The sequence below is a fragment of the Alnus glutinosa genome, chromosome 14 (assembly GCF_958979055.1).
Source record: "Alnus glutinosa chromosome 14, dhAlnGlut1.1, whole genome shotgun sequence".
NCBI lineage: Eukaryota > Viridiplantae > Streptophyta > Magnoliopsida > Fagales > Betulaceae > Alnus > Alnus glutinosa.
Genome location: NC_084899.1, coordinates 4,110,967 through 4,135,265, shown reverse-complemented (window position 1 = coordinate 4,135,265; position 24,299 = coordinate 4,110,967). Strand labels below are relative to the sequence as shown.

The window sequence follows — 24,299 nt, the reverse complement described above, 5'->3', positions numbered from 1 at the left end:
CAAAATTTGGATTATTCAAAGAAAAGAAAAGAAAAAAAAGTAAATATAGTGAAGTATAATGTAAAGGAAATAACCGAATCTGCATATACTTAAACTGCATCCGCATATGCAGATAGTGATTAGGTGTGGATAACGAATGCGTACGGTTATTATCTGTCCGCATTTTCACCTCTATTTGATTTGATAGTAAAAATTACTATTTGATGAAGGAAAAAGTACACATTCCAATCAAACTACCACCCTATTATCAATGTCTCCATGAACTACCAATTGTATCAATTTTCTTTCTAAATAAAAAATAAACGTCAATACCCCCATGGTAGCAAAAAGACAAAAATGATATTTTTTTTAATAAGACACAAATATCCTTATAAATAAATGAAAAAAAAAAAACCCAAAAAAACCAAAGGGTGTGGCTCAGTTTTCCATTTTCTTTTTCTTTATTTATTTTTTTAAAAAAATATATATATTTTTAAAATTTTTAATAATATTTTATATAAGCAACAAACATCCATCATAGTTCCACAATTTACACAACCAAAACTCCAAAAGAAAAAGCAGCAAACAGCATCTTTGATTCCCCATCCATCACGTAGGCATAACTCCCCATAATCTACTGCCGTGAGTAAAATATGATGCAAGCATATTTTATCCACAATCCAAAAGTAAAGAGGATCTTTTTATTTTTACATCCATCGCATTCTAGTTTTAACGACTAAAGACAAACCCTGCTGGGTAGGAGCTCAGGAACAAAAGAGAGGATGCGTCTGAATGTGGTTTTAAAGTGCCTTGAGAATATCCTCAGCACTGGAGACAGTGAATTCACCCCCAGTTTCAACATTTGCAAGCTTCACTTTGAGGTCATCCACCAAGAGAGCAAATCTCCTCGAACGAGTGCCCAGTCCTTTCTCTCCAAGGTCAAGCTCAAGACCAAGAGCATGGGTGTATTTCGCTGCCCCATCAGCAAGGAACTTCACATGCTTGTTCTCAGGGTATGTTTTGGCCCATGCCTTCATCACAAAGGAGTCATTAACTGCATATGAGAGTCAGAACTTAATTTTAATATCCAACTGCGCAACAAGAAAATTTAATTTGTTCCACAGATCCAAGAGCATACGAATTCCTGTCAGATTATATTGAACTCAAGCACATACGAATTCCTGTCCTAAAAGGAATAAAAAAGTCGCAGGCAATTATCCTAAGATCAATCTGAGATAAATTCACATTAAATTGCTTGCATAAAAGTTGCAATATGGCCCCAATCAATCCATAAAATAAATAAAGTACTAACATGACAGTTTTGTTTGACATAAAGAACTGAAAACAAGACAAAGCACAAGAGATGGTTGTGCCTGAAATACGCATGTCCAACTGGGCAAGAAAATGCTAGAACTGTAGTGTACTTGTTGCATGGTGTTAAAGCATTTGACACAAACACTTAAACCAGCAGATGGACAGGCCAAACTAATACATAAACCCATAACCAAGTCGACATAGAACCCATATGGAACTTCTTTCTTTAACACATGGTAAGCATTTACTTGATGAAAGCATTCAATTGACCTGAAAATATCAATATAAAACTAAAATAAATTATATATATTCAGTTATATGCAATAAACCTCCACATGTAAAATTTTAAAACACTAACATATACCAGGACCCAGTCAACCAAATTACAGGAGAAACTTCATGTCTAATAAACCTAAGACTAACAAATCCAGGAAGAATATTCGTCTTATCCCGCTTGAATAATTATCTCAACCAACGTCACATTTAGGTTACACAAATGGAAATGGTGCTTTATGTTCAACATAAATTTGGAAGCTATGAAAATGGGTGCATCACCACATCGTTCTATATGGGGCAATTACCGCTTGTCTAGCTACCAACATTTGTTTAGATATTTAGATGAAAGAGTAATTCTATATGTACATTAAGTGTTCATAAAAAAATGAGGTGGTTTTTAAAATCACCATTGGGCTTGTGATTAATCAAATGATTATGGTAATTTTAAAAGCCACTTCATTTTTTGATGAACACTTAATGTACATGTAGAATTACTCTAGATCAAAACACCACCGACATTTATATTGCAAATTAAATAACTAAAAGCAAATACATTACAAGCATGAATTGGAAATACAAAATTCAGAAGAGATTATACGAACAATACCACTAATTAACAAAATATCGTCAACTCCCTTTGACTTTAGCTCCTCTGCTTTCTCAACGAACCCTGGTACATGCTTCAAGCTGGGCCACACACACACACAAAAAGAAGGAATCAAGTTATATTAACCACGCAGTCCGTAATTCATGTATCAATGACGATCACACTAAATGCATATGGTGGGGTGATCTCTACATCATTAGAATGATGGTTAATTTCAAGAAAAATAATAAATATCACCCTTATACTTTAACTAGGTGCCACTTTAATCCCTATATTTTCAATTTGAATAATTTACTTCCTGCAGGCTGCAGATTACATCTGCGACAAATTATACCCTCTATTAAAAATTGTCCTTAAAGTTAACGGAGTTAGACATTACATGATTTGTTTAAGCTATCCATCCAATATTTTTTTTGAAAACCATTCTTTTTTAATATATGTACTTCAATATGCCTGTATTTGCATATTGGAGCATCAAGCATATGCTGTTTCCGAATTGTATTCTTACAGCAAAGCAAATTTTATGTGCTTATAGCTGAGACTTGCAAAGGGCACTACATGGGCATATTAAAACACGTAAATTAAGAAGAAAGACTGTTATGTAATTTGGATAGGAATAAAGTTTTTCTCCAAACTCTATTAAACTAACATGTCTTTTTAGTGCATGTGATTCATAATGTATTAAAAATTCATGTGAGAATCACATGCTGTGAAAACTGAGGACATACGACAATTTACTACACTTAAAAAAGAGTAATGCTACACTTCACACCCATTTTACAATGGTTTTTGTGGCGTGTTTTAAGCAGCTTTCTTTGTTGGCCACTTAATTTTTTATTTTTTAAAAGAAACCATTTAAAACAGGCTTCACGACATTTCACACCGGCTAATATGAGTGAAGAGTAACATTACTCAGAGAAATCAGAACCAAGTCAAGATGATACACATCAACCTTTCTTCTTGTGCCAAAGATCTTATCATTTTCGAAGGAAGTGGAGTTACATCCCTAATCAATTTGCATTCAAGAGTTCTTATCTGTCCTTTGGGTAGCTGGTAAAGGATAACATCGAACTCATTAAGAACAATGTTTAACACAGTTTAATTTATCACATATATGATGTGTAGGGGCTAAATTGTTCAAATTGAAAATGCAAGGGTGATATTTGTTATTTTTCCTTAACTTTTTTACAATTTTCTTTTTCAGATTTTGGGGGCAATGAATGGAGTACGTTTATAAAATAATAATTAGATGATCAAATTCACTAATCTCCATCTTTCAACTGGTTATTAACTTATTTATCATAAATAAATCCAAACCGTATGTTTATTGAGAATTAGGCACACTTTTAATCTAAAACTTCCGAGGACAAACTAGGAAATGGAGTGCAAAATATAAACAGACAACCTCGGAAACTCCGCTCATCTGTTTTCTCCGACAAAAAAAACCCTAAGAAAACGACGGAAATGACAATAAAATTGAAATTCTTAGACCAAATTGTATTTTTTTTTTTGACCATTGCATGGTGCGTTTGGGTATTGAATTCGAATATTATTCGAATATACTGCACGAATTACGAAGTTCTAATTTGTGGGATAAAATTTGAAAAAATTTAAAAAAGTTAAATAAAATATGATTTATTTTAAAAAAAAAGTAAAATATTATTCAACTTTATTTAACTTTTTATACGAACAGAAATCCAATAATAAATTTCTTTCCAATATCCCAAAAATCGATATGTCAACAGGGAACAAGCGGTGAAGAGTGGAAAGGGTTACCTGCAAGTGGGGGTGAAGGCACCTGGGACGCCGAAAAGGATAACCTTTTTACCGGCGGCGAGGGAGTGTACGGACACAGATTGGAGCTTGTCTTCCTCGTCGAAGTAGGAGAGCGTACCGTCCGGTATCACGTCGCCGACGGCTATCGGGGCCATTGTTGTTGATCGACGGTGGTGATTATGATGAGGAGGGTTTGTGATCCGCTGGTCAGCAGTGAATGGTGTAGGAATTGAGCACGTAGTAGTGGCCGTATATATAGCGCTTGGTTGGTTTGGTTTATTAGCTGGATTTGATGAAAGTTTGGAGTCCGCTGGGGGCTGCGGATTGGGGCTTAGTTTTTATAGAAACAATGCCAATAGAATTGTGCCACGTTGTGAAATATTCTGTATTAAATCTAATAAATTTCGTTGTCATTTTGTAGATAAAAAATATTATTTTAAACTAAATTAAAGAAAATAATTGTTTGAAATTGCAATTTCTTTTTTAATTGTGATTTGAAAAATGTAGATTTTCTATATTTTCAGATCACAAACAATAAATACTTTTTTTTTTCTTTTTTTTTTTTAACAAAATAGCAAGTGCTATCATTAAGGCTTATAACTTGAAAATAATGGACAAGACCCTCCAACTCTCTAAACCAGAATGATCAGGCTTAGTAAAACAGCTGCCTAAGTAGAAATACAAATTTTACAAAAAAGACACTTGAACCTCTCTTACAATAACGTTCATTCTCTAAAGAAAGATGGCTGATCTAACAATTAGCTTACAAATATTCCCATAAAATTTGATCCAAACACAAGCAGGCTGAGACTAGAAAAACAAGAGAAAAACACAAAAAACACCTAAAACAAGCTGCCGGCAGTGGGGGAAAAGACCAAGATGCTGGACGGCGGTGCGTGAAGGACACGCGCCTTCACCGAGACCACCCAGATGAAGATCTAACGCCTTATAACCGGTTGCCGCCGAGCGTCACCTGAAAAAGGCGGAGAGTGGCCCTCACGCGCGCTACAGAGTAGAGAGCTCCCAGGCGTGTGGGCACCACATGCTGATCACCCACGATCGACACGACTAGAGATTGCGGCGGCAGGGGTGGAAGATGACGAGGAACGTGGCTGAGGGGCGCATGTCAGTCAGAAGTCGGCGGAGAAGTGTTAATCTGGCTTCCAAAATCAAAGAAAAAAGTGAAAAAAAAAGGGCCAAAAATCACCCTGCCGACGACACGTTGGCTCGGCCACTCCTCCAAAGAAGACATCTTGAAATGAACAGTCCTGCCAAAACGAAAGAAATAACAAAATAAAGTAAATAACAATCTACCATAGTCCAAAAAGGCTAGGAGGAACAAAAGCTCCACAACCCTAGAGGTTGGGAGAAAAACTAACCCCACTGGACCAACCCAGGGGGAACAAAAAACATCTTGAATCACGAGGAGCCAGAGGAAAATCACCACCTGGAGGGAGAGGCGTGAAGCCACCCCCTCTAGGTGAAAACCATGCTCACAAGGGAGGGGTTCTAGAGACAATAGATACTTTCTCGAAAACGTACAATTTTAAAGCTAAACTATAATTTTAAAGGCCAAACTGCGATTTTATCAAACCTTTAATTGCATTTTTAAAATTATGTTTTCAAATCACGCATTTTAAAATCACACCAATTAAAATCGCAAACTCAAATAAACCCTTAATCACATATCACTTGCGGAGTTTTATCGGGTCATCATAAACAATATTATCATCTTTATTATTTAAATAGGGTTAAAAAAATCTCCAACATTTCAAATATGGTTATAGTATATTTAAAAATTCATTTTAATCAAACAGATTTAGTTATGTAATACGCATAAGATTCTTATGAAATAATCAATTATTTAGAACAATATTATTATCTTTTATCATTCATTGTAGGTGGTTCTTTGTGTAGTCTTTGACTTTTAGACCATCATGTGTTTTGAAGGGTTGTTGTAGATTTTTGTTCGTTAGTTTGTTTTGTTTTATTTTTGTTTTTGTTTGTCTTATTGTGTTTTCAATAAGTTCTTACTTATAAAATAAATTATTTTCTTCGTTTAAATTATCAACTTTAAGCTTTTGTTGTATTTCACAGTAGGGTTGGCAATTCGGGTTCACGGGTCGGGTTCGTGTCAACCCGACTGACCCGATTTTGGTCCGACACGAACCCGACCCGATTATTAATCGGGGGTTGTGACACGTGACCCGAACACGACCCAATTAATAATCGGGTAACCCGAACACGACCCGACAAACACGATTAATAAACGTGTCACCCGTTTACCCGACACGGCATCAATTTCACTGTTTTCACATGTTTCAATCTTCAATTTTAGTTTTTACCTTCAATTTTTTTTTTTTTTTTTTTAATCGGGTTATAATCGTGTTGGCGGGTCAACCCGCGTAATCGAGTTATAATCGTGTTGGCGGGTCAACCCGCGGGTTGACCCGCCAAACGCGATTATAATCGGGTTGACCCGATTACGACTCGAACCCGATTATAACAAACCCAAACCCGGTTTTTTTGTGTCGTGTTCGTGCCGGGTTCGCGGGTCGTGTCAAAAATTGCCAACCTTATTTTCACATATGAGAATCATGTAAATATGTGCTTGTATTTCACAAACGTCTTTTTTTTTTTTTTTTTCCTTACTCTATTCAAAATGTCCAGTTTCATCCGCATCTTCTGAGAATTTTTCCACTCCATTAACCTTCTTCCCTATCTTCGTGGCCAACATGCATTTGGTTTTATTGATGGCACATCCCCACCCTTCTCCTCAACCCATTCCAACTCCTACTCCTGCAGATGTCAAACCTGCTATCATATCATTGGCAATCTTGCCTTCCTTACCTTGGTGTTAACAAGATCAGATGATCATCCTAAGTACACTCATTTCATCACTTTCTAAGACCATTCTGTCTCTAGTTGTTGGTTGCTCCACTACTTCTTGGGAGCTATGGCAATCCCTTGGAAGAATGCTTACCTCCCAGTCCCTTGCTCGTGTCCATGGCTGCAGTTGGCTAGCCTCTCAATGATTATGAAACCGTGTCCTATTTGTTGGCTAGATTAGGATATGAATATGATCATTTCGGTACTTCGATAACTACACGGGTTGATTCACTTTCATTGGATGAATTATATGTTAAATTACTACTTATCCCAAAAGCTTAAGCTGATAAGAAGAGGTAAATTTAATTACTTAATCAATACTTTAACACTCCGCTTCACGTGTGAGCTCAGACTTTCTTTTAATTAGTGAGACTCAACACGTGAAATATTTAATTGAAATGGGAGGTATATGACCGAATCAATGTTCGAACTCTGGAACTTTGGTTTTGATACCATGTTAAATTACCACTTATCCCAAAAGGTTAAGCTGATAGGAAGAGGCAAATTTAATCACTTAATCAATATTTTAACACTATATGAGCACTTACTTGTTCATGAGATGTGATTAGAACAACATCAAACTTTTGCAGATCTTGCTCTTTCATCGGTCAATTTGGCTTCTCAGACTCAAGAGAATCATGGCAATCAGTCAGGTGGTAGGGGCTCTCAGTGGCTGTGGAAATCAATCAATTGGTAGAGGTTGTGGCAATTGCTAGCTTCTTTAGCTCTTCTTTAGGAACTTCTTAGCCAACTTGTCAAGTCTGTAACAAACAAGGTCACATTGCCATCAACTGCTACCATTGTTTTGATCACTTCTTTCAGAGTGATTCAAATAGCTCTCCACAGGCCTTCTACTCTTCTCCATCAATGTTACACTCCGATTTTCGAAAGAGAACTATATTGTTAACTACATAGCTTTCAAAGGCGCATATATGTCATAATTTAGAACACACAAAACACATCTAATGTTTGAAAATACCTTTATTAAAACAATGCGAAAACGTAGAGGTCTAAAAATAACAATAATATTAGTTTTAGAAAATCAGAAGTTTTCTCTTTCATGTGCCTTATGCAGTAGTACTTACACTACAAAAAAAAAAATCCCAATTATTGACGGTTTTTAAAACCGTCTAGAATTAAATATTTACAAATGGTTTTTTGAAAACCGTCCGTAAAAAAAATAAATTACGACGGTTTCAATAAAACCATTTGTAAATTTACAAACGGTTTAGAAGAACTGTCTGAAAATGTAAGTTTTCATAAGGTTTTAATGAAAAACCGTCGGTAACTTTAGGGATGGTTTCATTGAAACCGTCTCCAATTAAATTCCAATTTTCTTACTCTTACATCATAGCCACGACCGTCAACTTTCATTAGGCCCCACAACAAAGCACACATCTTCTACCGTACATATCAAGCATCTCATGACGCCTACGATGAACTCATGGGAATGTGCGATGATGGTCGAGCGATTGAAGACCGGTGACGGGATCTGGTCGGATTCAGAGCAGGCAGCAGCTCCATGGCGTTTCTGGCAAGCTTCATCGCTCTGGAAGCTCAAGTTCTAGTAGCTCTGTAAGTCCTCTCATATATATTTACATAAAATGTCCTAACAAGTGCTTAGACACAAGGGTTTTTAATTTTTGAATATTGTGTGCGTAGTCTGAGGATAATGGGCATGGAGGGAGAAGGAAGAAGAAGGGGCTGATGGAGAAGATACCTAGGCTTGGACACAAGGATTACCGTAGTAATACAAGTGCAACTACTGAGGAAGGGCGGTGGCGGTCGAAATTGAGGAAGGAGGAAGAGGGTGGCGGCGCAGGGGAAAAAGAAATTTCGGGTTTAGGGTTTGTTCCTTGTTGGGGCAAAAATGAAAATAATTATTAATTATGGACTAAAATGAAAATAATGAAAATAATATATATAAAAAAATTAATTATTAATTCTGGACGGTTTGGGCAAAACCGTCTAGAATTCCAAACGGTTTGGCCCAAACAGTCCAGAATCCGAATTCGCAACCCACATTTCTAGATGGTTTTAAACCGTCTAGAATAAACAGTCTGGACTTTGTTCCAGATGGTTTTTTGCAATTTTTGGACTGTTTAAAACAGTCTAGAATTCTTGAAATTTTTGTAGTATTAACGGAAAGTAATTGACAAAAAGGATGGGAAAATAAAAATCCATTCCATGCTGCATATCACGACCTCCTATTGAGCTTCATTGTAACCTGAAAACATAAAAACAAAACTATGAGCAAAAACTTAGTAAGCAACACTTCTCAACCATTTTAGAAAATTTGTTGAGTTGAAAACCATTTTTGAGTGTAAAATTCGCTAGCTTTAGAAATTCCTTTGCAAAACTCACACACACACAAACACAAACACAATAATTTATTTTTTATTTTTCCCTTTAACAACTTGTATATACAATATACTGTTACCCCATATGCTAGGGTTGTGTGAGCCTTGTGCTCATAGCATGACATTCCGAGGCCGTAGAAGTGCCAAATGCAAGCTGTTTAACTACTATATAAGGTACACTCAGCTTTGTGATATAGTGATGGCTAACCTTCACATAAACGTCATTTAATGTGTTGCATTCCAGCCTAACAATGGTACTATGCTTCATACTTACTAAGGCCAAAACATTCATTAAAATTAGTTATCTCATTATGTGCCCAACTTTCATAAACTTTTTGTAACTTTTATAACTTAGGGCAATATAATAAAGAGGTTTTCTTTCTTCATAAAACATCTCATTTCTTTCGTAAGTACCACATGTTCATAAAAGACATCATAGCTTGATAAAATTATTTTCATAATAAAACATGATTATATAAAACATGCTAAAACTAGAACTTGCAATATATCATAAATAGCATTTAAAAGGGGCGAGGTAGTATTAGAGTATTACTTATCTGTCTATTGAAGTAGACTGACTAGCAACTAGAAACCTGAGTCACAAGCTCCAACAAAGTCAATATCAAAGATCTAATTAAGTACTCCAATAGTCTTCTAGAAATGACTATTAAATACCTGATTTTAAAGCATGCTTTCCAGGCTACTGACTAGACTAATTCCAATTATCACTAGGCCTCTTGGAATAAATAACCAAAGCCTAGATGAATCAATTATAATTATCTTAAACATAATTAATTATGAAATCCAACTAGATCAGTACATGATGCACATGAGTTTAAAAAACTTTTTGCTATTAAATGACCTAAAACATGCCTAGATCTATGTAGTTTGGTTTGTATGCTTAAAGCTCATGATTAAAAGACCTTAGGACTAATTTATAGGCCAATAAGTTTCTATCCATAAACTAAAATCATCCTTAAAATCAGTTTTTGAAATCTAATTTTTGGAAGATTTAAGACATCGATCATACAACAAACTACTCAATTAATTAGGAATTGAAAACATGAAGTTGCATCAAGAAAAATTGTGTCCGGGGCTTGGCCAATCCTATGGCCGGGGAACTTTGAAAATATTTTTCATGCATAAAACACAATCAATCTGGAAAATATCAAGTTGGTTTGATGAGTAGAAATAAAAAAGACTCAATCTTTGTAAAACTATATATGTCAAATAAACATGGTATTCGGGTAGTTTTAGAAAAATCGGTTTAGGTGTTTTAAAAACTAATCAAACCAAAAAATAGGACATGATTCTATGACACTAACATGTAATAAAACAACATCAAATCATTAGTTCATGCAATGTATGAAAATATGACATGCTCTCATGCAAACATAACCCATTCTAACACGATTTCATGAAAATTACATACTTTATGAACTTTTTGAATGAAACAAACATAGGATAATGAAAAATCTCAAAATAAATTGATGAATTGATGAAACCATTTATGCTTGAGGTGCCACAATAATCGGTTTGATGAGAGAATGATAGAAAACAAAATTTAATTTCTCCGAGTACAACGAGTGTACGACCAGTAAAGTGATAAGATATCAATGCAATGCCGTGTTCAATTCAAATGTAACATTTATATCTTGTAACAAACTACATGTATTGATTATAAAAGAGAATGCAAACCCGCGAGATGGGCATGAGTGTTTACACAAATTCGTAATAAGGTTTGAGTTCTTTCAAACCCAACCTTCCGCCACGTACTTGAGTTTAGTTTGCACTAGATTAGTATTAAATTGTTTTGATACGTACTTAAAATTTTGTTTGCCTGTTTGCAAACTCTGCCCACAATCAAGTAAACAGATTGTACAAATCAAATAGAGACGTCAGGGGGTATAGTTGTAGGACTTGGGCATATCTTCCTCTTTCACGCCTTCCACCTTGTCATCTTCACTACCATATGCCCAACTACATAAAATATAGTAGAAAACATTAACCACTCCCAAAATAGTAAGCACCCAATAATAGTAATCATAGTGACCCTTGTTAAGGTTCTTTGACACCCAACTCACGTTTCCCCCTCTCTTCGTCACATCATCCACAATATAGACTATGAGACTGGCAAACAAGTTCCCCACACCCATCCCAAGAGACAAAAGAGCCATGGCAATGCTAGACATGCTCTTGGGGAACTGAGAATAGTAGAACTGTATTTGCCCAATTGCGTTGAAGGCCTCAGCAATTCCATGCAGGCAATATTGTGGCACTAGCCACATTGCAGACATGTTTACCACTGCGTGCGGATCATCGGATAACCCTTCTCGGATTGCTGTATTTCTGCGTTTCCCCTCTACAACTGCTGACATTGCGGTGGCTACACATGTGAGCGCTACACCAATTCCCATACGTTCTTTAAGGCTAAGCCCACGTTTCAATTTGGTGAACTTTGACAGCAAGGGAACACCAACCAGATCATAGATGGCCACTGTTGCTGCCATGCTGAGGATTCCAAACACGCCGAGGGAGGCTGCTGGGATTTTGAACTTGTTGACAACGTGTCTGTCCATGGTGCTTGCTTGGAGCACGGAAAATGCTTGTTGGTTGAGTGTCACGGAGACCATTATGCCGGTGGACCAAACAAAGAGGACCTTTAATAGTGCTTTTAGCTCTTCTACTTGTGTTGTTGTACATAGACTCCATGGGTTCAAAGCCATGCCATTAGAATCCAAATCCTTCACAAGGTTCCTAATGATGCAAGCCTTGTTTAGATACCTAAGAAACGCCAAAGAGAATTAGCCCTTTTGGGGAGGAAGTAAGTTTATTTCAATGCACAATAAGACATGTTATATGATTATGCTATCCATATAAGTAATACTAGTTTGAAAATTGTTATACGACCGATATACAACTGGACGAGGTGAAAATCAGTCATTGGATCATCAATTTCACTACGTACCATATACGTCATCTCAATTGTATGACAGTCTACTAAGCAACATTTTTTACCTTAGTTTGTCGGTTGGCACGAGAAGGTTTGAGCCCTTGTGATAGTACAATCCATCAGAAATCTTTGGTGGCAAGTGTAGGTGTTTGTTTTTCCAAGCAGCTAGTGTCACTTGGGCAAAACCAGTAAACAAGCTCTTGTTTGCCTTAATTTTGATATAAAAACAAGTACCCAATAAGAAAGTAATCGCAGAGAAAACCATGAGCCCTAGAGGAACTGCGAAACCCACAACCCAACCTGCTACATCTTGAATATAAACTATGACTGTCACAGAGAGCATTATAGAGATCCCAATTGAAACATAATACCAGTTAAAGAAGCTTTGTAAGATCTTTTCTTTTTTGAGGTTGTCTGCCTCGTTAAACTGATCTGCACCAAAGGCTAGGGAGCATGGCCTAATGCCACCAGCCCCTATTGACATGAGGGCAAATGAGGATAGGAGAAGTGCGAGCTGAGCTGACGTTGGGGGCTTGCATTTTTCTACATTTGGGTTGTTGCAATGGGGAGGCCTTGCTTGTGGAATAATTGCTGTAAGCCATAACACGGTCAGCCCCTGTCAGAAAAAAAAAAAAAATGCAAAAAGAGACTATAATTAGTTCCAATTTCTCCTTTTATTTTATTTTCTTTAGGGTCATTCGAAGTTTCAAAAACAAATTAAGAAATGGTTGTCTAGCTCTTGTCTCTCTTTGTGTGTTATAGTGGTGGCCTTTTTTACCACAACAATTCTTTTAACCGTCACTAAAGTTTTTGTCAATATAAACTGTTTTTCTTGAAGGGTTCCTAACCCTTTGGGTTGATATTCGGAGGAAATATACTAAATTTTGGGAAATCGGGTGATCACAAACACTCTTTTTTTTTTTTTTCTTTTTTTTTTTTGGTTTTTTTTTTTTGTCTTTTTGACTTTAAGATTCATGTTTTTATTTAATAGATTTAAGACCAAGTTTAAGTCCATTTTAAATTTGATACCCCTGCCTGCATTTTCTTAAAAAATAACTATAAAAATACAATTATGCATTTCAGAGAAAAAAAAATAAATTAAAATTCAAAAGTAAAAAAAAAATGTGGTTAAACTGGGTTACTAATCCAAACCTTAACAATGATGGTGAATGACACTCATGAAGGCCTTAGGACCACCCTGGTCAAAGAGAGTGGAGCCATCCCTCAAATTGAGGTGGCCTCGAGCTAGGCCCTTTGTTAGGGGGTGGCTCACGGACACATCGTTCAGAGAGATCGAATAGAGCCAACCTTACATCAGGATGACTATGAATCACCTCGTGGATGCTAGGGAGTCGGACCTTACCAATTTTTTATTTTTTTATTTTTTTATTTTTTTATTATTTTTATCTAAGGAGTATAATTGTATTTCTACATTATTTTTGAGAAACAAAAATGTGATAGATCATAGGTTTCGAAGTTAGAATGAGGCTAAATTAATACATGTATTAGATCTATCATATTAAAAACTGAAATCTTAAAGTCAAGAAAACGAAAAGCACGTGGAATTGGTGATCACATGATTTCCCCTAAATTTATTACTCTTGACTTGAAACTACAAAGGTGCACGTGTGACGCAGAAGGAGACAAGAATAAATTGGTCCTTAGTTTTATTTGAATTTCAATAGGGATTTGATTCTTGTACAACACCAATACAACAACTGTGAGGGGTTGTTGTACAGTTGTTGTATTGGTGTTGTAAATCTAACATTTTCCATTTCAATAATATGGGCTTGATCTAAAGTTTTAAGTTATTTATAATACAATAATGGGTTTGACCCAAAGTGAATCACATTAGGGTTAGAATTAAAGGTTAGTCTCTTAGGCTATTTAAGCATAATGTTATATTGTAATAGACAGATTAAAATTTATATATATAAAAAAAAGTTTCTATAGTATATAATTAGGTTTCTACAGAAACGAGTAAGTTTCTACAGTATCGAGTTTGAGTTCGAATCGAACTAAACTGAGCGGGTTGTCGAACGAACTGGTTTAGTTACATCCCTAGTGATGAACAAACTTTTATATGGAGGCAATTGTAGGAAAATGAATTAACTTTTTACATTAAATAAAAAAAAAAGAAGGCAAATTGGGTAAGGAGAGAGAGAAGAAGAAGAAGAAAAAGAGAATAAAAATGCTTACAAGAAGGCTAAAAACAGTCCCATAAGCAATCATCCGAAACCGGCCGAAGTAAGAATCAGAAAGGAAAGCCCCAATGACAGGGGTGAAGTGCGATATGGCTGACCACAGGAACAACAGGCTAGCTCCGGCGACGGGATCCATGTGATATTCGTTCATCAAGTACAGTATCATATTCGCAATAAGCCCAAAGCTGGCAACCTTTTCAAATGTCTCATTAGCTGCATGCATGCATGCTCAAATTAATTAATAAATAAAGTTCTAATTTAAGAATTTAATTATTATCACAGTTCACGAAAAGAGAAAGAAATTATATATGTATTTAATTATGCATCGATCAAAAGAAGAAGTACTTCACCTATGATGAAAGGCATGGTTCTAAGGCCACCCTTTTTGCTTTTAATCTTTTGGGTGCTTTTGATCTCTTGCTCCGACGAAATCTCCATCGATCGATCCCTTTGCCGGCCTGCAATGAAATGGTTTCCGACAGTTTCATCAAAGAAGAGATCAGAGAGAGCTTTGTTTAAAGCAAGTACGACGGCAAGATCGATCAATTCCTTTTCTTTCCCATTTAAGAATAATTAAGAATATTCACATAGAGAATATCGTCCAAGGAAATTAATGAGGCCCTGTTTGGGAGTTGTTTTCAAATGTCGGAAAATCATAAACATAAGAACATAGAGTATATACCTTTTCCTTCTAGAGTCCAGAATGTTGCAAGAACTCGATCAAAACGGTGGTGTTTTATTACAAGAACAAAACACACACGCAAGATCCACAACCTAATCTTGGTTATGGAAGTTAAGAATTTAATTAAGAGAGACAACTGTTGAAATTTGAAAATATATGGGCGAACTGAACTCTACTGTGGGTAATTACTAATTAACAACAGCAAATTAAACGTGTTTGAGTGACGTGTATATAACCGTTTAATATTTGGCAATTGTTTAATTTGAAAAGTGACGTGGAAATCAAGTAGTCGATCGATCTCTTTCACTGTTTGATTGAGTTTGGATTTTCCTAGGGGGTTGGATCCGCTGGGTGATATGCCTTATGCCTTGCATTACGACGTGTTCACATATAGATTATCGTCTAATTAAGGAAATGTAACGCTTTCCGGACCTATCGAAGGCAGGATGTCCTTTGGGTTCTTCTCTTCTTCTTCTTCTTATAATTGCTTGACCTTTTTTTTTTTTTTTTTTTTTTTTTTTTTAAAGTATTATTGCTTGACTCCTTGATTATATGAAAGAAGGTGTTAAGATCGAGTAAGACGAATGCTAGAAACTACGCAGTACGCCCACTTTTTTTTTTTTTTTTTTTTTTTTTTTTTTTTTTTATAAAAAAAAAAGGGGTCAAGATATGAATAAATAACTCTTTTTTTTTTTTAATATATGCATGTAAAACACTTATAAATAACTCAAAACTCATTTTATATTTATGTTATACCAAACATTTTTTTCAACAAAAACAGAAAAGACACCTCTCAAAAAGGGTTATCAAATTTGATGTGACCGTCCTAAACAAAGGTTAGCTGAGATTGTCAAGTTAGCATTGTGTGATAGTTGTGGAATAAAAAAGTAGAATAATGCTTGAAACTACATTTTTATCTCACAATTATCTCATAATGTTGATATGACAGTCTTAATTAACTAGCCTTTAAAAAAAATTTAAGGATTGGTTGAGATTGACATGTCAGCATTTTGAAATATTTGTAAGATAAAAATATAATTTATGTCATTCCTCGCTCTTAAATGAAAACTTTTTGTTTTGGTTTTGGTTTTGTTTTTTGTTTTTTTGTTTTTTTTGTTTTTTTGTTTTTTTGTTTTTTTGTTTTTTTTTTCTCTCTGGTTTGGGGGCCGGGGTACATCCTTATATAATTGATACCTTGAAGTATCAAACTGATCATAATTTGTTCATTATGTTGGAGCAATAAAAAAAACATGACTTTTTTGTTCTTTTGTTTTTTAAATTTTAATTTTTTAATTGACATAGCAAAATTACTTATGTGGCATTAATCTCGTTAATGATACGTATGTAAGCAATTTTGGACGGAAGAACTAAAGTGAAAAATATAAAAAATTAAAAGAATTAAAAGTCGAATTTACAAACCAAGAAAGTAATAGAAATTGGGTGATTAGTACTCCGGCCGGGAGTAAATTTATATTCTTCCTTAGCTTAATTATCATGTGTTTGCTTTGCAATTAGCCGATTGATCCTTCCCATGTATAGTACAACATCAATCATCTTCAATGTAATACTGAATTGGTGGGATATACTTTTGTGCCAATCAATATGAATTATAAATTAATTTCTATGATTTTTTTTTTCTTAATTATTGAATCAAATTCTAGCATATATAAGCTTATTTCCTATGAGGAGAAAACAATTTAACCAAGCAAGTCTTGAACAAACTCAATCTTATTTGAAAATTAAAATAAATATAGTTTGAACATACAATACAGATTGGTATGAGCTCTTAATCGATCATATTCAAAACACAATTAATTAAACAAACAAATATTTAATACTCACAGAAATTCACTCATCCGGCCAGTTCATGCATCCCTATTCTGCACCATCTTCCTGTTGTAGTTCTTTCATTTTATCCGTCATTTTCGCCCTCCCATCCTCGCTAGGTCCGTAAGCCCAACAACAAACAAGAAAATATACAAAATTAACCACGCACATTACGGTAAGGAGCCAAAAGTAATAATCCAAGTGGCCCTTATTCAGATTACTCGACAGCCAACTATTGTTCCCATTTTTCTTTGTAGCCCCATCAACAATCTTCACCAGTAAACTACCCAAGAGATTAGCCACAGCCAATCCAAAAGTGAAAAGAGACAGTGCAATGCTAGACATGCTCTTTGGAAGCTGAGAGTAGTAGAATTCAAGCTGCCCAATTGCGTTGAAAGCCTCAGCCAACCCAAACAAGCAAAATTGTGGGATTAGCAACATGGCAGACATGTCCATCACAGTCCCTGGGTTATCAGCTAGCCCTTTATCAATGGCGTTTTTTCTCCTTATGTTCTCTACAATTGCTGCTACGGCCATGCCCAACGACGACAGCAACAATCCGATTCCCATGCGCGTTTTCTCCCCAAGTCCACGTGGTCTTCCAGTAAACTTTGCTAGCAGTGGAACAAGTGCGCGGTCGTATATGGGAATCCAGATTGTTAACGTGATAATTATGAAGACAGAAAAGGATCCTGCTGGAATTTGGAAGTTGGGAGTGAGGTGTCGGTCCATCACGTTGGCCTGGAGTACGGAAAATATTGAGTATTGGTTCATTGCCAGTAGTATCATGATGCCAGTGGAGCACATGGGGATGACTCTTATCAGTGCTTTGAGTGATTCTACTTGGTCAACTGTGCACAGCTTCCATGGATTTGAAGCTGACCCATCTGGTTTCAAGTCTTTTTGAGGATCACGGATAATGCAGGCTCTGTTGAGACACCTGCTCAGATGATAAAAAGATGGTAAAAAATTTTCTATCCTGCTGTTAAAAAAACCAACAGTTTTGGAACATGCCGTTTGGAAACTTTCTTGGACACATGCAACAGAGAAAAGAAAATCAATGCCATTGCTTTGATGTTCCCTTCAAATGAGTCATTGATTCAAATCTTAGATAAAACTCACCATTGAAAACCGGCTTACAAGGGAAGAGTGTCCAAGAACTTATATATACATAGGATCGTAACATATCACTACGCTCCGTCACTAACATTAATGGCGGACTATTATATCTTATAGGTCGCATCTTCCATAGTGTATGACTCTGATACCAAATGATATAAATATTGAGTTGTATAACTCATCATTTTGGTAATAGAGCCATGCACCGAGCCACGAGCTCGAGTTACAGAAGGGGCGATTAAAGGAATATAATAAGTTGTAGTGGACATCAGTTACGGAACGTGGTGATATATTATGATCTTAATTAAGTATCACACATTACTTGAGTACATTTAATCTTTCATATGTAAATAACTCTTCCATTGCAAGCCGATTTATAAGGAGTCCTAACTCTACCAAAGGTTTGTATTAGTCATTTTAAGGAAAAGAAATTGCAAATTAAACGACAGTTTTAGAAAACTAGTCTCCAAGAGCATGAGGCCTCAGCAGTACTGTTTTCTAGGGGTTGAGACTTGAGAGGCCATAAATGGCAATATTTATCACTGATAGGGTACCTTAACTTGTCAGTTGGAGCACTGAAGTTGGACTCTTTGCCGTGATGGTACTTGAGATTTCTGGCAGAAAGTGGAAGATTTCTTTTTCTCAAGGCAGCTACGGATACGAGAAAAAGGGCACTGAAGACGCTACTCTCAGCCTTCACTTTCACGTAGAGAGAAGAGCCCAACAGGAACATCAAGACTGAAAACACCATTAGAATTGCCGGCACTCCAAAACCCACTTTCCATCCCAAGTGGTCTTGAATATAGACAATGGCAGTCAAAGCCAGAACCGTAGAAATTCCAACCGATACATAGTACCAATTGAAGAAGCCCTGTAAAGTTCTCTCGCTAATGGGGTTGTCTTTATTGTCCAACTGGTCTGCACCAAAGGCCATGGAACATGGTCTAACGCAGCCAGCTCCGATGGACATGAGCACGAAAGAGGAGAGCAAGAAGAAGAGTTGGGCAGGTGTCGCCGATTCGCAAGTGATGCTAGATTTGGGACATGAAGGAGGCTTCAGCTGTGCGATAACAGCTGTTAACCATAGTAGTGTCATACCCTGCCACAATTTTCACGACAGCAACAACAGTCAAATTTAATGTTTGACGTAATATTCGAAGCATTTTTGTATATATAACTATTTTTTTTTTTTTTAATTGTCTTTAAGTACTTTCTTGTATTCTCGAACAATATCAAATTTATTTATTAAATTTGTAAGTCTATATTGAGCCTTAAAAATCCAATAATAAATTTAAAACTTAATTTTATAGAGATGGATATAAGATTATTAGGAGATAGATATTTACCATGTCCGTTTTAGAACATCTTGATCAATGAGCTCTCTAAAATTTCTCTAAGTTTTAACTTTTACTATTTTAGTTAGTCACTTTCCAAATACTACACAATAAATTCTCTAAATAATTTCTTCAGATTTTAGTTAAAATTGGGTTTTAGAGAGTTTGTTGAGGATGCCTTTAAAAACATAATTAAACGTTTGATAAAATTACAGATTAGACTTTAAAATTGCAGTGTAGCATTAAAAATTGTTCGTTTTCAAAAAAAAAAAAAAAAATCCCATTACCTGTTATTTGAAAAAAACATATTAAACTATAATTTTTTAAAACATAATTCCGAATAATTCATTTTTTATTATTTGATTTAAGATCACACTTTTTATTTGTAAAATCACAACAACAACAAACGCATGCTTAAACTATCAGGAGTAAATACTTAAAAGAAAAATGTAAAAAATGAAGTTCATTAGCATTTATATTTTTCTGTAATCAATTATCCAACCACTTTTAATGGTTTAAAATAGAGTGAAGGCAATGCAATTGGAAGTCAACTATTTCGACACCTCGTGGAAATTACTTGTATCTTTTTAATATCCAATGGTTATTATTTTATATTTTACTGAATTTAATATATCTTCCATGTTAGCAGTACTGGTTGCTATGATTCGAAGTTATCACAACCACATGCAACAGTGACATGACGTGTATCAGTCATTGGGAAAGTAAAAAGTATTTATAATATTACATTATTATGTAAAAAATCCATCAATAATACTTGTGGGGGGAAAGAATCAATTATATTCCAAGAAAGAAAGAAAAAAATATAGAAAATGAATTTCAATGGATCCAATTGGTATCAATCCAAATTATTGATGACAACTAGTTTTCTCGTGAATTAAATCAATAATCAAACATAGAAATCAAGTAACTAATTAAAAGCTTATTCGGGATTGCATTGAGGCTGTTTTCGGTGACTTATTGAATTATTTCGAGTTTTATGAGGAATTTTTTAAAGTAGATATAAGTGATTGATGTAGTATTTGATTTTTGTTGTATGGAAAAATGAAAAAAAAAATTATTTTGTAGTGAATTTTTTGTTTGAATAATAATAAAAAATAAATCATGTGATATAAAATATAAGAATGTTTTGAACTTGTGTTTTTTACTAAAAAAAAAAAAAATAAAAAGAAAACTTGCATCAAAATCAAGGTAACCTAATCGGTTACCAAACACGGCCATATCTATTTCTCGGTGCAAGCTTTTGTTTATATAAAAAAGCTTGAAATAGTTTTGTTAGAAAGGAAAAAAAAAAATACTCATTTTCAAGTTTTTTTTTTAGAGCAAAAAAGTAATTTTTAAAAGTTTTTTTTTATTTTATTTTATTTTATTTTATTTTATTTTAATTTTTTTTTTATTCAAATCAACATTTTTTTTGCCTGACAGAGTTTTTGAAGTATTAAAAATACTTTTAACGCAATCCCAATAGCATGTTTGAGATAGCTTTTGAGAAAACTTTTGTCTAAAAAAAAAAAAAAAAAAAAGCCAAAAAGAGCTAAATTATTTTTAAGCTTTTTTCGAAACGTAGTTTTCAGTCTTTTTTTACTTAACACAACTTTTTTACGTATTAAAAATACTTTCTAAACTCCTACACAAAATCCCAAAAGCTCCTTTTAACCCACAACATTTCATAAATACATATAGGCTTTGGCTTATATCTTCTCAAATGTTATTAAATTTTTAAAATTGTTATTGAATTTGAGATGAATATTATTATATTATGGGTAAATAATAACTTTGAAACCTAAATAATATTTGAGAGGGTACAAAAATAACAAGATTAGTGGTAGTGGTAGTGGATAATAGAGAGAAAAGGGGAGAGCATAGACTCACGAGAAGGGTAGAGAAGGATCCCAAGGTGATGACACGAAACCTGCCCAAGTAAGAATCGGAGAGGAAAGCACCGACAATGGCGAGACCGTTGGATAGAGCTGCCCAAAAGAATAATATGCTTGCTCCATTTGCGCTCTGCATATGATATTCGTTCATCAGGTAGAAGATCATGTTCGGCATCAGTCCATAGCTCGCTACTTTCTCAAATGATTCATTCACTTTTTTTTTCGTTTTTCCCAAAATACAGAAAGAAAGAAATTAATCGTCAGAAAAAAAAAAAAAAAAAAAACTCTAATGGCAATGGAAACTAAACTGATCATGATGATCAACAGTACTAGCTGTCTGTGTCTGTGTGTTTGTTGTTACCTATGATGAAGGGCATGGTTCTCAAGCCACCCTTTCTGGGTCTTGCTGGTAATTGGTCTGTTTCCCTGTGGTTTGAAGGAGGAGTTTCCATGGCAGCTGCTATCTGCTCCATCGATCCTCTCAAGAGAAAAGTGAGACCCAAGTGATGAAATAGATCGAGAGAAAGGTTTGAGGATCACTCAATGTGATAGTACCTGAATCTCTTTCTCTTGGGCCCTGGCCGGAAGCACCTTCATCATTTTATAGCGTGGCCTGCGGCAATGTGTTACCTGATATTTATTTATATATGTGTTTTTCCTCATTATAATTGTACTATTCCACTGCTGTGGGATCCTGAATTTAGTATAAAAATACATCTGAAAACGAAATTCCATGTATATATATCTATTGGGATCTTGCTTGTTTATTTATTTTTGTACTTTTTATTTTATTTTATTTTATATTTTTATTTCTTGCCTATATGGCGTGTAGCAGGTTAGGCAATGGACCCCAAAACTGGGCAAGATAGAGACCGTTGGGTAAAGTTGTGAGTTGTGAGTTGTGGTGCTGGTCCATTTCTGATTTTTAATTTTTTGTTTTTCTTACGAAGTATAGTTCATGAAGAAAACAAGTCAAGTTAATTAATTAATTAAGAGAATAAGAAATACTAATTTTTTTTTTTGTTAGCCGATAATATTATGAAAATATTCTATCAAAATTATTCGAATATTCTAACACTTCATCCTTTTGAGTTTGGAAACAAGATCACGAGTTGGCCATCAACCTAATCTTTTGAGTATACAAAGCGTAAATGTAAGGTGCCTTGTTGAAGATGATACCGAATGATGTGACAATTAATCACAATATATTTGACGCGCTTATAAAAAACATCATTATACACAATTTGTATAGCATTCTGAGTGTCGCAATGAATGAGAGAAGTAGCAGTATGAGGACTACCCATGTTTATTAAAAACTAGCGTCACCACAAAAGTTTGAAAGTAGTGCCAACAAGTTAGCATACAGTACTCAACCTCAGTGTTGGATCGTATGACAACAAACTGTTTCTTATTATGCCAAGAAATTACAGAAGTTCCAAATGTGAAATAGTAACCAGTAGTAGAGCAAAGATCTATGAGATCGCCGACTCAATTTGTATCGAAATAGACGCGAAGCTCAAGGGGAAGAATGTGAAGAGAAGTGAAGTCCATAATACAAAGTTCCTTTGGCATAGTGTAAGATACGGAGAACAACAACATAATAAGTAGATCGAGGCATGATCATAAATTGACTGACCAAATGAATAACATTGAAAATATTTGGTTGTGTTACTGTGAGATAGATAAGACTGTCAACCAACTACCTGTAGATCCTGACATTTGGTATAGGCTCACCATTAGTATAAAGAAGGTCAAACTTGCCCTGAAAAGTAGATTAGAAGCATATTTAGCTTCAGAGAGATAACAATCGTTTGCAGCTGAAGTAACATTAAGGCTAAAAAAAGTAGTTGAGTGTCCCCAAGTCCTTCATCTCAAAATTTTGTCTAAGAAAATGTTGAATACATCGTATGCTAGTAATATCATCACAAATAATGATCGTACCAACATTAGTTTTCCAGATAAATAGTGCATAATTAGAAGAGCTGGGAACAAAGCCTTACTAGGAAACCACAAAGCTAAATTTGGCGAACTAAACTAAAAGAGCCTACTTGAGACCATAAAGGGCACGACGAAGCATGTAGACTTTGTGTGAAGGGTGCTCATAGCCAGGTGGAGGCTGAATATAGATTTCTTTTATGAGATCACCATTGAGAAATGCATTTTTGACATCCATCTGGAACAACTACCAATGAAGAATTGTAAAAATTGCAAGCAAAGATCTAATTGAGGTAAGTCGTGCTATAAGAGCAAAAGTCTCCTCATAATCAATATCGTACTCCTAGGCGAAGCCCTTTGCAATAAGGTGACCTTTAAAGTGTTTCTGATCCATCTGCTCAAGTCTTGATTTTGTAAACCTACATATATACAATTGTAGAACTAAGTTCCAAGTATGAATGTTGGTAAGGGTAACTAATTCGTTAAATATAACTTTTTACCAAAGAGGGTCAACACCAGCCTCCCAATAAGTGTGAGGTTCATGAAGAGTAGCAAGATCAAAAAAGCATTATAATCTTGAAGATGGATAGAAGGTTCTCTAATTATTTAATAATACTGAAGTGTTACCCTTAACTCCTCATCATCAGATAATTATGCAGCATAAATTTATCTCTCTCTCTCTAACTGCACTGATAAAGTACTATATCTCAAAAGTAAACCAGAGTAACAACTAAACTACCAACCATAAATAACTAAATCTTCATAATCATAAACTGAAATGTATCACCATAAATTCCACGTCAGTACGGTCATACACCAAACATTAGGCTAAGTCATCGATACATAGATAGTCTGAAAATATCTTAAGACATCATAAATTACACAATTGACCCAATAACTTATGATGACAGGAAGATGAAAATTTAACCATTTAACAAATTCAATGGTAAAATTAGTTAAATTAATTAAATGATTAAATTTGCCTATTTTTATTAGCTTAAGCTTTTAGGATAATTAGTGATTTAATTTAATATCAGAACAAAGGTTATGAGTTTGAATGTTGTCTCCATCATTTACCTTCTATTTTCAATTAAATATTCAAAGTATTAGGCCTCACTAATTAATGTGGAGTTTTAGAACATAAAATTA

At 34.8% G+C, this 24,299-nt stretch overlaps 3 protein-coding genes across 5 annotated transcripts; all 3 read right to left on the bottom strand.

Moving 5' to 3' along the window:
• Nucleotides 1–544: 544 nt before the first annotated feature.
• On the bottom strand, nt 545–4,196 carry LOC133857506 (peroxiredoxin-2). Its single transcript, XM_062292774.1, has 3 exons — nt 3,953–4,196; nt 2,177–2,256; nt 545–1,033 (listed from the first exon to the last, which is right to left on the bottom strand). The coding sequence occupies exons 1-3, from the start codon at nt 4,105–4,107 to the stop codon at nt 780–782; spliced, it is 489 nt and encodes a 162-aa protein (XP_062148758.1). The 5' UTR covers nt 4,108–4,196; the 3' UTR covers nt 545–779.
• Nucleotides 4,197–10,798: 6,602 nt separating this feature from the next.
• On the bottom strand, nt 10,799–15,198 carry LOC133857725 (protein NRT1/ PTR FAMILY 1.2-like). 2 transcript variants are annotated; one of them, XM_062293054.1, is made up of 5 exons: nt 15,041–15,198; nt 14,709–14,816; nt 14,354–14,571; nt 12,526–12,770; nt 10,799–11,985 (listed from the first exon to the last, which is right to left on the bottom strand). In XM_062293054.1, exons 2-5 carry the CDS (start codon nt 14,794–14,796, stop codon nt 11,100–11,102), a joined length of 1,437 nt encoding a protein of 478 aa, XP_062149038.1. In that variant the 5' UTR covers nt 14,797–14,816; nt 15,041–15,198; the 3' UTR covers nt 10,799–11,099. The 2 variants fall into 2 exon arrangements, with proteins under 2 accessions (XP_062149038.1, XP_062149037.1); XM_062293053.1 differs by having other exon boundaries at nt 12,220–12,770; nt 15,041–15,197.
• Nucleotides 15,199–16,752: 1,554 nt separating this feature from the next.
• LOC133856483 (protein NRT1/ PTR FAMILY 1.2-like) lies at nt 16,753–21,842 on the bottom strand. Of its 2 annotated transcripts, none has more exons than XM_062291519.1 (4): nt 21,577–21,842; nt 21,211–21,428; nt 18,547–19,085; nt 16,753–17,807 (listed from the first exon to the last, which is right to left on the bottom strand). In XM_062291519.1, the coding sequence occupies exons 1-4, from the start codon at nt 21,686–21,688 to the stop codon at nt 16,916–16,918; spliced, it is 1,761 nt and encodes a 586-aa protein (XP_062147503.1). In that variant the 5' UTR covers nt 21,689–21,842; the 3' UTR covers nt 16,753–16,915. The 2 variants fall into 2 exon arrangements, with proteins under 2 accessions (XP_062147503.1, XP_062147502.1); XM_062291518.1 differs by having other exon boundaries at nt 18,541–19,085; nt 21,577–21,841.
• Nucleotides 21,843–24,299: the final 2,457 nt, after the last annotated feature.

Coding starts and splice junctions, on each gene's coding strand:
- LOC133857506 (XM_062292774.1), bottom strand. CDS start 4,107: ATGGCCCCGATAGCCGTCGGCGACGTGATACCGGACGGTACGCTCTCC. Junction 2,257..3,952: donor GCCTTCACCCCCACTTGCAG/GTAACCCTTTCC, acceptor TGTGTGGCCCAG/CTTGAAGCATGTACCAGGGT. Junction 1,034..2,176: donor CGATATTTTGTTAATTAGTG/GTATTGTTCGTA, acceptor TCTCATATGCAG/TTAATGACTCCTTTGTGATG.
- LOC133856483 (XM_062291518.1), bottom strand. CDS start 21,688: ATGGAGCAGATAGCAGCTGCCATGGAAACTCCTCCTTCAAACCACAGG. Junction 21,429..21,576: donor AACCATGCCCTTCATCATAG/GTAACAACAAAC, acceptor CGAAAAAAAAAG/TGAATGAATCATTTGAGAAA. Junction 19,086..21,210: donor GATCCTTCTCTACCCTTCTC/GTGAGTCTATGC, acceptor AAATTGTGGCAG/GGTATGACACTACTATGGTT.
- LOC133857725 (XM_062293053.1), bottom strand. CDS start 14,796: ATGGAGATTTCGTCGGAGCAAGAGATCAAAAGCACCCAAAAGATTAAA. Junction 14,572..14,708: donor AACCATGCCTTTCATCATAG/GTGAAGTACTTC, acceptor GCATGCATGCAG/CTAATGAGACATTTGAAAAG. Junction 12,771..14,353: donor GGACTGTTTTTAGCCTTCTT/GTAAGCATTTTT, acceptor TTTTTCTGACAG/GGGCTGACCGTGTTATGGCT.